At 44.6% G+C, this 15179-nt stretch overlaps 1 protein-coding gene across 2 annotated transcripts in view; it reads left to right on the forward strand.

Annotated features, from left to right (window-relative positions):
- The window catches only part of LOC118770533 (C-Jun-amino-terminal kinase-interacting protein 2-like), a 47823-nt gene that overhangs the window by 24461 nt on the left and 8183 nt on the right, over positions 1 to 15179 (forward strand). Inside the window, exons 3-7 of one of the 2 annotated variants that reach the window (XM_036518262.1) lie at positions 7081 to 7305; positions 7510 to 7588; positions 8151 to 8339; positions 8466 to 10775; positions 12147 to 12222. In XM_036518262.1, the coding sequence (XP_036374155.1) occupies positions 7081 to 7305; positions 7510 to 7588; positions 8151 to 8339; positions 8466 to 10775; positions 12147 to 12222 (2879 nt within the window). The remainder of the gene's footprint in view (positions 1 to 7080; positions 7306 to 7509; positions 7589 to 8150; positions 8340 to 8465; positions 10776 to 12146; positions 12223 to 15179) is intronic. The other variant, XM_036518263.1, reaches the window with a different exon arrangement.

Below are 15179 nucleotides of genomic sequence, written 5' to 3' on the forward strand. Positions count from 1 at the left end.
CTCTATCTCTGCCAGTCCTCAAAGGCTGGTGTTTGTTCCCCCCATAATGTATCCTTGCAAACCCAATCCCCTCTGGTTTGGCGTTCTCCGCCATCCAATTTAAAGCCACAACATTAGAAACTCACCTATGCAGAGGAAAAATAAGGCTTTTGCTACACCACAGCTCTGAAAAACATAGATGTTCAAGGCTCTCTTTGCTTTCTTTATGTGTAAACGTTCTCAGTGCATTGAGTGTGTATATTTGCTCTCAGTGCATTTGGCATATGTAAATGTTTGCTGTGTGCTGAGTGTAAACTGCTGGAGCCACTGTCATCTGTCCAGAATCCAGACCGTGGGGAAATATGTTGATGAAGAGACGATGCTTGTGTCACTCTGTCTGTTCCAGGGTCCATATGCCCATGATCCTGGTGATGATATCTCTTTATTCACTAACCCTCAGATCTTAAATATAACTTCTAATACCATCACTCTGGGTGGTTTATTTTCTACAAATTAAAAATTTTTCTGTGCTCTGCACTTTATGAAACAACATGACAAATGCTTGTTACGAGCACTAGTTCAAATTCAATTTCACTAATTGATTGACAGGTCCAGATCGAGTCACTTTGATTATGAATGCTATATGCATTATCTTATCATTACATAGAATGCATAATAACTTTGAGCTAGATGGTCTATGCGGAGCTGGTCTTTGATGCTAAGCATTCTGTATAACATGACAGCAGTGGAACATTAACATTATAATCAGTAGTGCATCTATCCTTGTGTAAACTGCAAAAGTGGATAACAAATCTGTTGAAAAGATCGTCCTTATTGAGGATGTTATTCAGACTGCCTGCTGAAGACTTACATATCTGTATCATGTGAAATAATAAACTGTTAATAGTCCAATAAGCCTTCCCTGAAAATAGACCTCTTTGGATGATCATGATTTGTCTGATCTTGGAATACACACGGATTATTGTGTGCTTGGAATTCTGGGAGTTATAAGCCACACTGAGAGTAGCTGTGAAAAGGGGGAGACAAAATTGCTTTTTAATGAACAGCAGTGCAGGCCAAGTCGTCCATCATGTTTACAGACTTCGACGCTGCCTGTCAGTTTTTTGGTCTCTGGTGCATGAAGGACGCACAGTTGTGCTTTTTGCATCTGAGAGCAGAAGCTGCTCTTTTTTAAAAGAGAGAAGTGTAATGGAATTTTTAATTTAAATAGTGTGCTCCCAGAATTTAGCCTCCAGTAAGACAGTAAGATGGCTCTCTTTTGTGAAGAAGCAGTGTGATTAGTCTGGATTTATCTACATGTTCTGACTACATTATGTTCTTGTACCATATTTGTCTGTACCACTTTAAACCAGTTAAGACAGCAAACTGGAGAAGAAGGATGGTTATCTCCTCAGTTGTTGTGTCAGAGTTTAATGAGTGCTAGAAGGGTGATGTGGATCTTGTCATATTTGATCTAAGCGTTTACACACGTCTTGTCCCTCGATTGTCTGAGAAGACTCACAGACAAGTCACCTACTGTGAAGGGCAGGCTCAGGAGCTGTCAACTTGGGACATAAATCACAAAGCATGGAGGTGAGTCATCATGTCCCTGTTGACGCACCTACACAAACACACACACGCATACTAAGGTGCACACACATACATAAGCATTTACAAGCATGCAGAAGCACACACGCACATAGACAAACACACACACCACACTCACACACAAACACGTGTACAGATATGTGCATGACCACCAGAATAAGAGAATATAGGGAAGATTTTTTGGAATTATGATGCATCTTGGCCAATGGCCACAAGATGACAGAGAATGGAATGCAGAATTTAAAATTGACCTCCTTAGTTCTGAGCATTCGGCAGTATTTATTTCGGCAGCTGTTTCCATTTAGTGCCTGTTTCATGTAGGTTTATTTAATATCCATGCTGGATCACATTTGACTTGATACTGTGTCGTTAGATGCCCCTATGACTGCAGTAATGTTAGATGAGACTCTAGTGTCTCGTTTGCTACCCAAAAATCACACTAAGAATCATCTGTGGCCATGAAACATTCATTGAAAAAGATGACAAGGATTCTGCAGCCGAGGTCTTTACTCAAAGAGTAGTCTTTTTTATCGTGCCTTTTTTTAAAAAACTTTTTTTTTGTTTAGGATATCGATTCATATTTACTGTAAGTGGGGCAATAATGAAACTGTGGAACGATTCTGCACTTCCTGGTTCCTGTGGGAGCCTCCTCTGGATTGATTGCTCTCCTCTGATTTGTTGGAGCTATTTCCTACCATATATTTCCTCTCTCTTCTCTGGGTGGACAGCTGCTGCCAGCTTGTCATCTGCTGATGTAAAATTATAAGCTTTTTTATCGCTGAGAAGACTGGGCTTTTGTGCTGCTTGGCAACCCAAACTGTCCTCAGATTCCTAGAGGCCTCCTAAGAAATCAAGACTGATTCGCTTGTGCTTCCATTACACCTCATTTCTGCCTGTATTGCCCAGCTGAAAGACGAAGCTCGAAGCCGTATGGGCATCAGGTGTTCCAAATGGAGTCATTAGCGACGTAAACTCTAGGAGACGAGTCTGCGCAGATGGTGTAAACTCATGTGGTTTCACTGTTCTTCTCAGCTCTGATTGTTCGTGGCACCTTTATTGTCCTCCAGCGGCTGATTCAGAGCAGCGCTGGCATAAGTCAAGAAATTGAATTTTAAGCATATTGTTCTCATTAAAATGTCAAAACTTGGAAAAAAAAAACACCCTCCCGCTCTGCTGACTAGCTGTGGTGTAATCGGCTCAGCTGCAGACAAAGTGCGCCATTTGTTAGGCCTGTCTCCCGGGCTTTCTGTGATCGCTTGCTGTGAAACCAAGCAACCTACCACAAAGCCCAACAACCAGCTAACAAACAAATGGCAATATTAGGGAACCTAACCGATCGGATGCGTCTTGACTGAGGTGCTGGTTGGTTTCGGCTGTGGACACTGTTGTTTGCTGAAAACCAGGGTTTTCACTGTTGTTGATGGAAGCGCGATACAGCCAACCAAACCCTTTTTCTCCATTTCATCTTGTTGTAGAATAACACTTTGTTGCTTTTAAGATGTATTGTGGTATATTATACACTTCATGTTGAGTGCAGCCATGACTCCAGTACATGCTCATAAATTCTCTAACACTTACAACCCTTAGATGCTACATGTAACCCTTTAAGAAATAATATTGAAAAGAAACATTTTTGACCCAAATTCAGTATACCTGCATCACAGGTTAGATTGTTCTTTACCTCTTTGTCTAATATAACAAACTGTTACTTCTTTTTCATGCTTATCCAGTACAACAGATGATAAAAGCTGTTCATAAAATCAACAAAAAGGTGTAAATAGCAAAAATTAACACTTGCTAAAATTAAGTAATCAATGCGTTAGATTTAAATGATAGATTGAATCTAACCCTTTGTTTCTTGTGTCACCAAGGCCTATGCATTTTTTCTTTGTACTCAGAATAAAATTTTATTCTAAGCTTTAATTTAGGTTATCATTGGATTGACCTAAATGGTAGTTAATGCTGGTTGTACATCGCGCAACAACAACAGAATTATAAGAAATGTTGTTTCAAATATTGTGTTTCCATAGTCTCAGCAGCCTTGCATGACGTCACCTTGATGAAAGCACGTGCGTTTCCCATGCATATGAATAATTTATTACCTCCACTATGCAGCATTGTGTCTGCAGCATTAGCCCAACATCCAGTCTCTCTCTCTGCAGCCACTCACTTGCAGTCAGAGCCTGGTGAGTCCCTTGTGATCACTCTGGTGGATACCACCTCACCGCCAACCCTGCATACGCGCGCACACACACGCATGCACGCACGCACACACACACACCCTTAGGGCCAGATAAATCTCTGTCTGTGGGTGGTGTTCTAAAGCACTCTGCATCTTCTGAGGAGAACTGGTAATTGGTATTGTCAACCATCCCCCCCAAACTCCCAACCCCCAATCCCACCCGCCTGGATTGTAAATAAAGTTGTTGATGCAGCGCTCAGCTTCAAAATCTCCAATCAGAGAGCAGAAATGAAAGCACAGTGCGGACTGGCATTGGCACCAGGGAAAATGGCAAAGATCAAAGACAATGAGATGTATCGCAGGTGCAGAGCGGCAGCAGGTGATGCTTTGGAGTGTCTGATCCAATTTGAAGAGGCTCCCCTCCTGCTGGGTTTGAGTGTAGGTTCTATTAAACTGGTCATCAGATGTCCGAACAAATTGTTACCCATCATGCTCAGTGGTGGGCCAGCTGGTGCCAAACAAAACCAAATCCAGATACCCTGCCTGGGTTCTCTGTTAATACTGACCCTGATGGCATCAGTGGCCTGTTACTGCAGCCTGATTGGATCCCCACTAAACCCTATTTATCCAGGAGTGGTCTCCGAGCCAATAAAATTATGGTAAGAAATATGGTATAAGAAAGCATAATGTGTCTTTGCTTATAACGGTTATGTCTTATAATCACTAAAATGAGCCTTATAGTCATGGAGGTTTGCCTGTATCATTATATCCCTGTGTGCCTTAACATGGGATCCCTCTGGAAGGGATGCTCTCTCCTTTTCTTGCTCTTTTACGGTTTCTTTTGACAAGAAGGACATTTCATTCATAGAAGAATGTGTTTTTTCCCAGTCAGCAGAATGCATATGTCTGCATACGGGCTGTTTCCAACAGATGTTAAGTTATTTTGTGTTGGGTGGATGGCTGTGTCGTTTGACCGGGAATAACCTTACACTGCAGGGTTGCTGGGTTGAATGGTTTATAAAAAAAATATCCAAATTGCCAGTTTTCTTTCTTACTGAGGCGAACAGCCATGTATTTGTGAATGAGTTCTCAAGGACATTTTGGGTTTGTTTTCTTATTAGTTCATAAGGTGCATACCTTACATAATTACTTTAGGCTGTGACTTATTAATGTAATAATAGGGATTTTTGAATGGCTCTCAAATGTGTGAATTATATGCTGGGTATATGTGATATGTTACTTTGTGCTGTTTTTCTTTGATATTTGTAATTTTCCAGGTAATTTTTTTTCAGTTGAAGTGAAAGATAGACATACTGTGTTGCTATTTATGGATGGTGTTGTGTGGAACAGTCTGAATTTGAATGTATTACACTTGTTTCTCTGTAACCTTGTATCAAAAACCATATGTCATTATGTGTTGTTTTTCCAGGTGTCAATGCCTGGCTTTTGTGAGTGTGTTGTGTGTAATTATTACAACATATTATACTGTATCAGTAAACAGTATTACTGTATAACTAAATATCTGATATATACGCACATCAGTCCTGATATGAAATATCAGATGGATTATATGGAGGGGTACAGTGGAACAATGAATAGCCTTGTTGCATAAAATCACTGATTGTGTGTTCCTATCACACTTTTTATGTTAGTGTCTAATATTGACACGTGACATAACTCGAAATGTCACATATTGACGTTTCACTGAACCTGTGAAAAAACATCACGTGTTGATGGTTTGGGCTGTGTTACCAGATGGCCCTCTGTGACTGAAGGTTCACTGGAGAGCCTCCGGAAATTTTCCCCATATGATAATATGGCACTTCTCCACAGTCTCCTTCATGTGTGGTTACTCTCATAGTACTAGTGAGGGGCTAATTTGCTCAGTATTGAACTGCCCACATAGATTCAGATGATGCTAACAGCAAAGCAGTCCTCAGATCTGTATGGAAGGCCTGGATGCTTCTTCTTGATCCACCCATAAGCTCTCCCTCTGCGGGAACAAGGTCATGGTTTCAAAGCTATGCTTTTACTGCAGAAGATCCACTACTATCTTCTACAATGAAAACAGACCTTGAGATAGTTCTGTACAGGCTCCATTTACAAGCAAAGCCTAGGTTATTTTAATCCTTGGTATCATTAAGACATTTCTGCCTACATTTTCGGCCTACAAGATACTCTCTATGTGTCTTAAACCTTTTTTAATTTACATCCATCGTCTTTCCTTTTCCTGTTTAGTCTAATTGTATTGCTCTTCAGCCAGTGTAACATATACTTTTTATTTGTACACCATATTTTACATAATTTAATTTTAATGACATCAATTTTGTTGTTGTTACATCTAAAACAGGTAACATTTGCTTTGGATTTTGTTACTCAGCAAAACAGAGTGCTGTTACATTGATCAGAGGCCTTGGAGTTTCTGAATACTTAGCTATGGTGTGTGGGTTTTTGATTTAACTATATAAAATATCTGGAGCGTAGGGGAATATCTGTAGAGTTTCTTTGGTTTAAGATTGTTTTCTCTACATATTGTGAATAGCTTCTGTCCAGTGTAGTTTAATGACCTCCTCTGTCAGGAGAAGATGAGAAAAAGTTCAGGATCCTCGAGGTTGTGAAGTAACCAAGAAGTCTTGTGACATTTGCCGCCTGAATCCAGATACACAGACTAATCCAATCAAATGGGTCACTGAGTAGCTTTACAGGAAGAGCTTACAATGTCCAACACAGTGAAGACCTGCCATAGGGCATGTTATAGCCAATTCTATGTATGTCAGTGGAGCCAGTATATGGAAGACAGCTACCGATACCTCTATGGCGCTTTGATGGTGGGAATGTGCTTGTTCAAAGGCACGATGTTCAGTCTCCTAGATACATGTTCTTAATGCATTCTTACAACCCGGTCTTTCACATTGAAAATAAAGACATAACAGATCAGTGAGGCAGTAAAATGATTCAAGGATGGTCTGCTGTTTAATTTTCCACTGCGACTGTGTGAATTCTGTGCATCTCAATAGGTGTTAAGACTGTCTGTTGTAGGGTATGCATTAACTCATGATCTTAATAAGGGGGTAATCCAGGTAATCTCCTTCCAGACACTCACACTGAGGTATGGGGATTGTTATAACAAATTTGCATTAATCCGCTTGGCTTGATCAGCGCCTGTGAGAGCCGGGACAGGAGACACAGTTAGCAGGGAACAGGTGGCATTCTGAAATGGCTCTACTGTTGTGGGGTCACTGAACCTGCTTGAGAACTGAAGACTGGCTAAATTTCTCTCTCTCTCTCCCTCTTTCCATCTCCATCTGAAGGACTGTCTCATCCTGGAGAAAAACGATGTCCACCACCCAGTCTGCTCCTTCCAGGACGACTTCCAGGAGTTCGAGATGATCGATGACGACGAGGAGGACGACAACGAGGAGGAGGACCCCGACACCCCTCCCTCCCCGTCAGCCTCCCCGCCGCCATCTCCCACATTGGGCACGCTGCACAAGAGCCGGCCCACCACCCTCAACCTCACCGCCGCAGTCTCCCAGGTGACCACACTTGACCCCTCACTCTCCCCCTCTCCCCCACACATCCTGCAGGACATCCCGTCGGTATACCTACGCTCAGAACAGAAGCTGTTAATATATTCATTGCGGCTATTAATTAATCCCTAGCTCATAAACAGGAAATGTCAGACAGCGCTTATCAGCGGGGACTATGATTGACACTGACGCCTCTCTCTCCCCCGCCAGGATTCGCTGAATAACAACAACAGTTTCTCCCCACGGAAAGCCAGTTGGCAGGATTCTCTGCGCAACCCTGCCTCTCACGGTAAGCACTGGAAATGAACACTAAGCTCTTCTCATTGATTGCCCTGTACTTCTACCACACAGCTTAGGTGTCCAGCACTTAAGGATTCAAAAATGGCAGCATTGCTCCTTGTAGTTTTTGTTTCTGGCATTTCTCAATTTATCAAGTATAAAATAATGCAAGCTCTCATGCTTGTGTTTTATTACAGACAACTGGTATACCTATCAAAAAAATCTAGCATGCGACTCAAAGAGAATTGTTTGTGTGTCTTTTCACTTTATCTTCTCTTTAAACATGACTCTCAGAGGATTCAAGACTGATGCATACCTCCACCACATGCATTTCACCATACCTATTTGAAATGCAGTGATTTAGTTTTGTATATTGCCGTGTGGAGAAAATGACCGGACGAAATGAAAAGAAAATTCAAGCTATTCCTGAGCAAATCATATCCATGAAAATATATTACCTTGGGAGCCCAAAGTTTTTTGAGACATTTTTGAGTCTGTTGACAAGGACTGGGTGATACCGGGATGATTGAATCATTGTTTTTATTTTCTTTTTATTCTGTGTTTTATTCTAGGACGCTCGTCCCCGCCCCATTCTTGCCTTGAAGACGGTGACCACGCAAACGGCCAGTGTGCGGCTGCTCCAGCGCCCCAAAGCAAAGGTACTCCCCTGACACAGCCTGGGGACATTGGTCACACACAGTCGCCTCTCAAGCCCCTTCTGTACGACTTTGAGGGCAACAGACGGGAAAACCCAGAATACGGTAAAAAGCTGTCCAGCCCTACCATGGAAGACCACGGCATGACCATACTCTTTTCACCATCATCTCCACTCTAATCCTCATTCAGTGATTGCTGTGCGTCTCCTAATCTGCCTCTTTCCTCCACAGGGTCTTTCGGTCAGCATAAAACGTCCGATGGCTCAGAAGGCGGGGCAGAGCCCAGCGCCGATTCCGCTGGCCCAGGAGCGGTTGTCCCAGCTTCAGAGGAAGCGTCACAGTGCTCGGACACTGAAGTCGACCGTGACCTGCACAGCGACTCCGCCAAGCGATGCAAGTCCAGACAGGCTAACGACACGTACACGGTCACCACCGAGTCCGTCGCCGACCCCGAGCTGGAGAACGACGTCACCTTCGACGGCACCAGCAATTGTCTCTCCACGGCGCCGGTGGGAGGGGATGCTGCCACCCCTCTGTCGGACGAAGAGTTTGACAAGGTGTTTGACATCATGTGCAAAGAAAGTGACGGAGACGCTGAGGCGTTGTCCTACGTTGAGTTCCCCCCGATCGAGCCTTGTGAGGCTGCCTCTTTCTCCAGTTACGCGTCGTCCTCCAGCCGATCTGAAGCAGACGGTGCCCGTGGTGACAGTCATTTGGGAGCCCAGGGCCGCCCGTCCGCTGCCTCTAACGACACAAACTCGCCGTCCTCCGACCCGGGCATCGCCGACATGAAAGGCTGCAAGCGATACACGGAGTCTGACATCAACAGCGATGACCTCAGTTCCCCGGGGTCAGACTCAGACATCGAGGGGGAGCTGGAGGCCGCCTTCGCCTGCGGAGGCCCGCTGGTCAGCCACATGATCTCGTCCATATCGGAGACGGAGCTGGACCTCACCAGCGACGACAGTAGCAGCGGCCGTTCCTCACACCTCACCAACTCCATCGAGGAGGCCAGCTCCCCGACCTCTGACCAGGAGGCGGAGCTGGAGCTGGAGCAGGACAGTGGCATAGTCGCCGTCAAGGCCTCCCTGCTCCTCGGCCAGCCCGAACCTGTCAAAGATGATGCCTCGCCGACGGCCCTGTCAGAGCCAGAGGTCCAGGCAGAGCCCCTTGATGACGGACAGGCGCTGGCAAGTCTGCAGAGTGTCGATGACATGGCATACGAACACGAACATGCCGCCGACCCTGATGAAACGCTTCCACCAGCTGAACTCTGCGAAGACGGGCTCTCCAGGTCGCTGGTTCTGAAGATCGAGCCGGACCACAGCCTGGAGAGCTTCAAGAGGTCCTTCTACCTGCCCGTAGGCCCGAAGCTCATGCCCGCTGTGGACGACAGTGAGGATGACTCAGAGTCCGAGTCAGAAGACGATTTGAGTGAGAACTCAGACTCTCCCTGGCTGCTCAGCAATCTTGTCAACAAGATGATCTCTGAGGGCTCCTACCCCATCAGCTGCCCAGAGGAGTGCTTCAAACGGACCGCCTCCATTGCCGACACCATCTCTCCATCCTCAGACCTGGAGACGGACACTTTTAATGAAGACAGCCAGCCAAAGGATTACACATCACAGGATGTCCCCCAGGCAGAGAGCTTTGAGGAAACCAGTAAAGACCCTGGTGTAAGAACAGGGGCTGATTGCAAAGAGACGTCTGCAGCCAAAGACAGGAAGATGAGTTCTGAGTGTGAAGGAGATTCTGTTGAGATCAGCCAGAGACCGAGTCTATGTCTGTACCTAAGCAACCCCACCAACGACACAATTGCCCCTGTCTTCATGGATCAGTACAACAGCAGGACAGCGAGCCAAGAGCCGCACGTGCAAGACTCGGATCAAGCCCACATCAAAGACTCCAAAAACCTGAGGCTGGACGAGGTGGAGCCCAACAATGACCTGACCATGGAAACCAAGGGGCTCGAGTCCCCAAGTCTCAGCGAGAGCGTGGCGAGCGACAAAGACGACGGTCATCAAGAAAAGAGGGACGCCAGCGCGATGGACCGTATCACGGAGCTTAAGAACAGCCTCACCCTGGACATCCCCACTGCCCAGACCAACCGCTGCTTCAGCCTGACCTACTCCACTGAGAACGAGGAGGACTCCCTCTACCGCTTCGGTGAGGACTACCTGGACAGCTGCCCGCCCGTGGACGAGAGCGTGGGGGAGCTGCCGGCCACTGACGCCCTGAGGGCCCGGCAGCTGGACGAGTCGCTGGCCTACGACTCGGTCAAGTACACACTGGTGGTGGACGAGAACACCACGCTGGAGCTGGTCAGCCTGAAGCGCTGCACGTCCGTGCTGAGCGAGGAGAGCGAGATCTCCACGCTCTGCGACGATGCGCCCCTGGAGCTGGACGACGAGTTTGGGCGGGGCGGGGCGCGGCCGGAGGACGAGCTCCTCAGCTCCTCGGAGGACTCCTCCCCAGAGGCCGACGCCCAGTTCTCCAAGAAGTTCCTCAACGTCTTCGTCAACAGCACCTCCCGCTCCTCCAGTAAGTGCAAATCCAGACGGAATGCGCCTCACCTTTAGGAATGGCCTCCTTTTTTCCCCTCTGTCCTCACCAGATAATGCAACATAATCCATTACATCCTATTAGAATTTGTCAACGCTTTGATCAGGTCATGTTTTGAATTGCAATTACAACCACCCTGGTGGCCATTTTAAACACGTTTTAAGGCGTCTCCTTATGTTGCTCCTTTCCAGAGATAAAGCTGTCCTTATCTGGCAGAAATCCACTGTTTTTAAATTGCATGTCACTTTGACTTGTGGGCTCATTTATATAATATGAATAGGGGCAAAATACATGCTCAGAGAAGATGCTGTTCAATCTAAATCTGGAGGGAACTTTTCATCATGTTCTTCTTCAAATAATGGATTAAAATTCAATTATACTTTGACATTAAATTACGTAGCGGGGGCTGTGAAAATAATGTCCGTGACGTGTTTGGCACAGCGCTGCGTGGATGCTGAGATAGCATCTTTTTACAATGGAAATCATGATCAGGCTTCCGCTGTGATTTAACTGTGAGACTACACCTACGAATAGCCTGCTTAATTGAGATCCGCTTCAAAGATTTTACATGATTTATTATGCATAACGTACGTGCTTTTATCACAGAGGGCAGGAAGGATTTAAATTGCAGGAGCAACTATTGAAAGAAATGCATATTTAGTATGCAGGACGTTCATTAACTTTGAGTTGAATGCAGCCATGTGAGTGATATTATTCATGCTTAGGGAATGGTTTCAGTTCTCCACAAGCTACAAAAAAGCCTAATATGAAAAAAGGCAAGCTCTTTGATTTTTTGTCAGATTAAATCAAACCATTGACCCAATTAAGCAGTGGCAAGCAAATCCATTTTCTAAACCATCATGCTAATAACATTTTTGTGTGAACATTTTGCCCTTTCAGTTGCAAAGCTGCCAATAGCATGGTCAAGATTTGCAATGTATTGTCACCAAATGCGAGGTTTTGTTATTGGAAGCTACTTTAAAAGCTCATAGGACTCTCTAAAAATTTTTACCTGAAGAAGTAGTTTGGGCAATTAAATATCATTTTACATGTGATTTTAATGTCCTATTTCTTAACCTGAAAGTAAGTGTCATACAATGAATCAAATGGAAAGGGTATAATGGAACCTGCTGACTGCGTGGCACTTTCAAGGCAAACATCAGAATGTCTCACAAAACACAACCAAACACGCACACAGAGCAAACCCAGGTGGCTTTATAATGGTGTGTTTTACTTGTAGCGTAATGCTAGGAGCATTTATGAACCTGTTTTACTTCACATTTACTGTGTGCTGATGTGGTCCTGCGTCCGCCTCTGTGGGGTGTAACAGCAGTTTTGTTTGTTGAACAGGCACAGAGTCGTTTGGCCTCTTCTCCTGCACGATCAACGGTGAGGAGAGAGAACAGACACATAGAGCCGTGTTCAGGTGAGCTTTTCCACAGGTCACGCCTTAGAATGTTTCTGCCATTCATCTATTACCCTATACAAAAATTATATGTAGAAAGCATATTTTTATCTCAGTCATTATATTTAAAATACGTAGGTTATTACTGTTTTGGTATATAGCAATATATTTCTGATTTGTATTGTAAATTTTAATTGTATTTGCAATATATTCTAGGGCTGAACAACGTACTTCTCAGTATATTATGGTATATTTCTTTTCTGAATGGGACCTTTTTCGCAATGCAATTAATGCGGTGATTTCACTCTGAGGGTCCATCCTGTGAGACAGAGTCCACATTAACAGGGCCTGGCGACAGCGGCCGAACGGTTTGACAGGAGAGATTAGTGTGAGACAAGGCTGAGACAGGCGTATGTTAAACAGAGCTTCCCACAAAACACAAAGCATTTGAAAATAAAACGTCTTGAATATTAAGTGGAAGGCAGTCAGCAATAATGGCAGGTAATTATGAAACTGACCCGGGGCTATTTTTTCATGCACAAAGTAAGAAATGCTAAGTGCTGAGCAGCATCATTTGCATACTTTTACCTTTTTTTGGTTTGCATTCATTTTGTGTCATTTACACGTTGTCTTCAACTACCACTTTACATACCACTTTAATTAACGTTTCCCTGAATTTGTAATGGAAATGTGCAACATGTACAAATGTATAATGCCTCCTTCATGGATAACCAATTACACAGTTACCCATTTAGAGAGGGCAATGATTTGTGAAAAATACCTGATGTTGTGTTTTTTAAAAGGAATGTAATAGAAAAGTAGAAATTATCTGGGATAAGGGCCTCCACAATAGCAAAAATGTCTTTGCTACTGAAGACAGTTTGAATTAATTTTCATGGCTTTACAGGGGTATATGCATTGGTATGGCTGAGTGGTTACTCACTCTGCCCTATTTGCATTAAGAATGGTTTTAATTGCGGACTGGCAAGGGAATGGTTTTGCGATGGCATGGCAGTTAATTAACGGGCTGCGGTGCCTTCAAGCAAATGCATTAGGATATTCCTCGTCGCGCTTCGCCACGGAACTGTGCTGCTCTTTGAAGCTAGCCCAATCACTTTAGCCACGCCTGTCTCAGCTTTGTGTGGGCTTTACATTCTCAACCAGGAACCCGAAATGCAGGCCAGTATTCAAACCTGTGGCATGGATTGAACAAAACAATTTGCACGCAAAAATCAGATTGCACTGTAGGTTGAGAGGTTATTGGTTACAGAGTTATTGGTTAAAATTAAACATGGGTATTGTTTTGCCATGTGGATTTCTTTGCTCAGATTCTGTTAAGTTCATGGACGTGTCTACAGAAATGCCCTGTGGTTAGGACTATATCAGCCATACATCACTTTCACTATATGAAACACTGTAGACAGATTGTCTTTGCTCATCTTGTACAAAGATGCTCCTGGCAGTATGCAAGTATTCCCAAAGCCATCTCACAGGCTAACATAACCCCTAAACAGACATGCATTACTCTGACTGAAGGAACGAAGATGGTCGGTTCAGAAAGAGGCAGCGGGCTGAATTTGAAAGATGAGAAGATGTTAGTTTAGTCACCCCCAGCGTTTAAGCCTCACCCCACACCTACCACTAAACCTCTGTCAGAAAGACAAGAACTCTCAAGAGCCAGATGACTGAAACTAAAAATCATCAGTGGACATTATGACTGAAACTAAAAATCATCAGTGGACATTATTTATGGAGTCAGTGTGGAGAACAATTTGCTTGCTCACAAGCATCAGTTTACAGTAAATGCTGTGCAGGTCTGCTAATCATTGTATATTGGTGATGCGGTAATGTAATTATTTGTTTAAACTATCAGCAATATGAAAAGCAATTGATCTGCGCTGTGCTTGCTTCCGAAGTGATGAACAAGCAGAACAAGCCAAGAGAGAGGAGTGGGGAGACAGGAGAGCAGAGCCAATCACATTGCAGGCATCGGAATTCTGTCTGTATGTCAACATTCATTCACTGGAATGGACTTTCAAGCTGGAGAGATATATGCACATTCCAGGAAGAACAGAAGACACGCTCTCACTTACACATTGCAATTTTGCGATCACAAATGTATTCATAATCCCCATACTACTTTGACCAATGTGATGGCATCATTGGCATATATTACAGAATTATGCACTCCACTTTGGTGGTCAAAAAGGCTTGAGGTACTAACACTGTCTTAACAAATGTAAATATGCCATCACTCGGTTTGTCCTTTTTGTCATATCTTTTGAGTTTTTGCATCCCGTTTTGGGAACCCCTTCAAAATATCCATTTGAAAAGTCTCCTTGAAGAGCATGGTGGTCCCTAGTGGCTGAGATGGGTGTGGCATAATTTCAGTCTTGAAGTGACTGCGGGACAGGCGCGGCGACCGGGTAGCGCATGAACAATGCATGAGCTCAGGAGCTCACAGGTTCCGCAGCCTCAGCACTGAGCACGCTCAGTCGCACTCCTCTGGGCGGGCGTCAGCGATGAGGACGAGGATTTCAGTGACAGAGAAGAAGCACGCAGTCAAAATCACCTCAGGGGCCTACACAAGGAACCAAAGGGAGCTCTACTGAGCCTTACAGTGGCTTTGCACCGTCTAGCAGAATAACAAGGCAAGGGAGTAACCCTGGCCCAAAGGCTGGAGGCAGACATGTTCTGAATTGGAGCTGTTATGCTAATTGAACAGAATGAAGACTCGGGCGAGTGAGGGGTTTCATACAGCATTTCCCTGACTGTGCAAGACATGTATTTTAAAGCCAATTAGTGAATGCCCATGTTTTAGCCACTAATTATAACTGGCTCAGGGAGCATGTGCTGTGCCTGCCTGGGGACAGGTTGTGGTGTCAGCGCTTCTCTCTCTCTTTAACCACCATGGTGGAATATGCAGGGACTCATGTTGGACATGCCGGAGTTTTTGGCTGGGTGGGGTAGGGTGGATG

This window comes from Megalops cyprinoides, chromosome 23 (assembly GCF_013368585.1).
Source record: "Megalops cyprinoides isolate fMegCyp1 chromosome 23, fMegCyp1.pri, whole genome shotgun sequence".
Taxonomy (NCBI): domain Eukaryota; kingdom Metazoa; phylum Chordata; class Actinopteri; order Elopiformes; family Megalopidae; genus Megalops; species Megalops cyprinoides.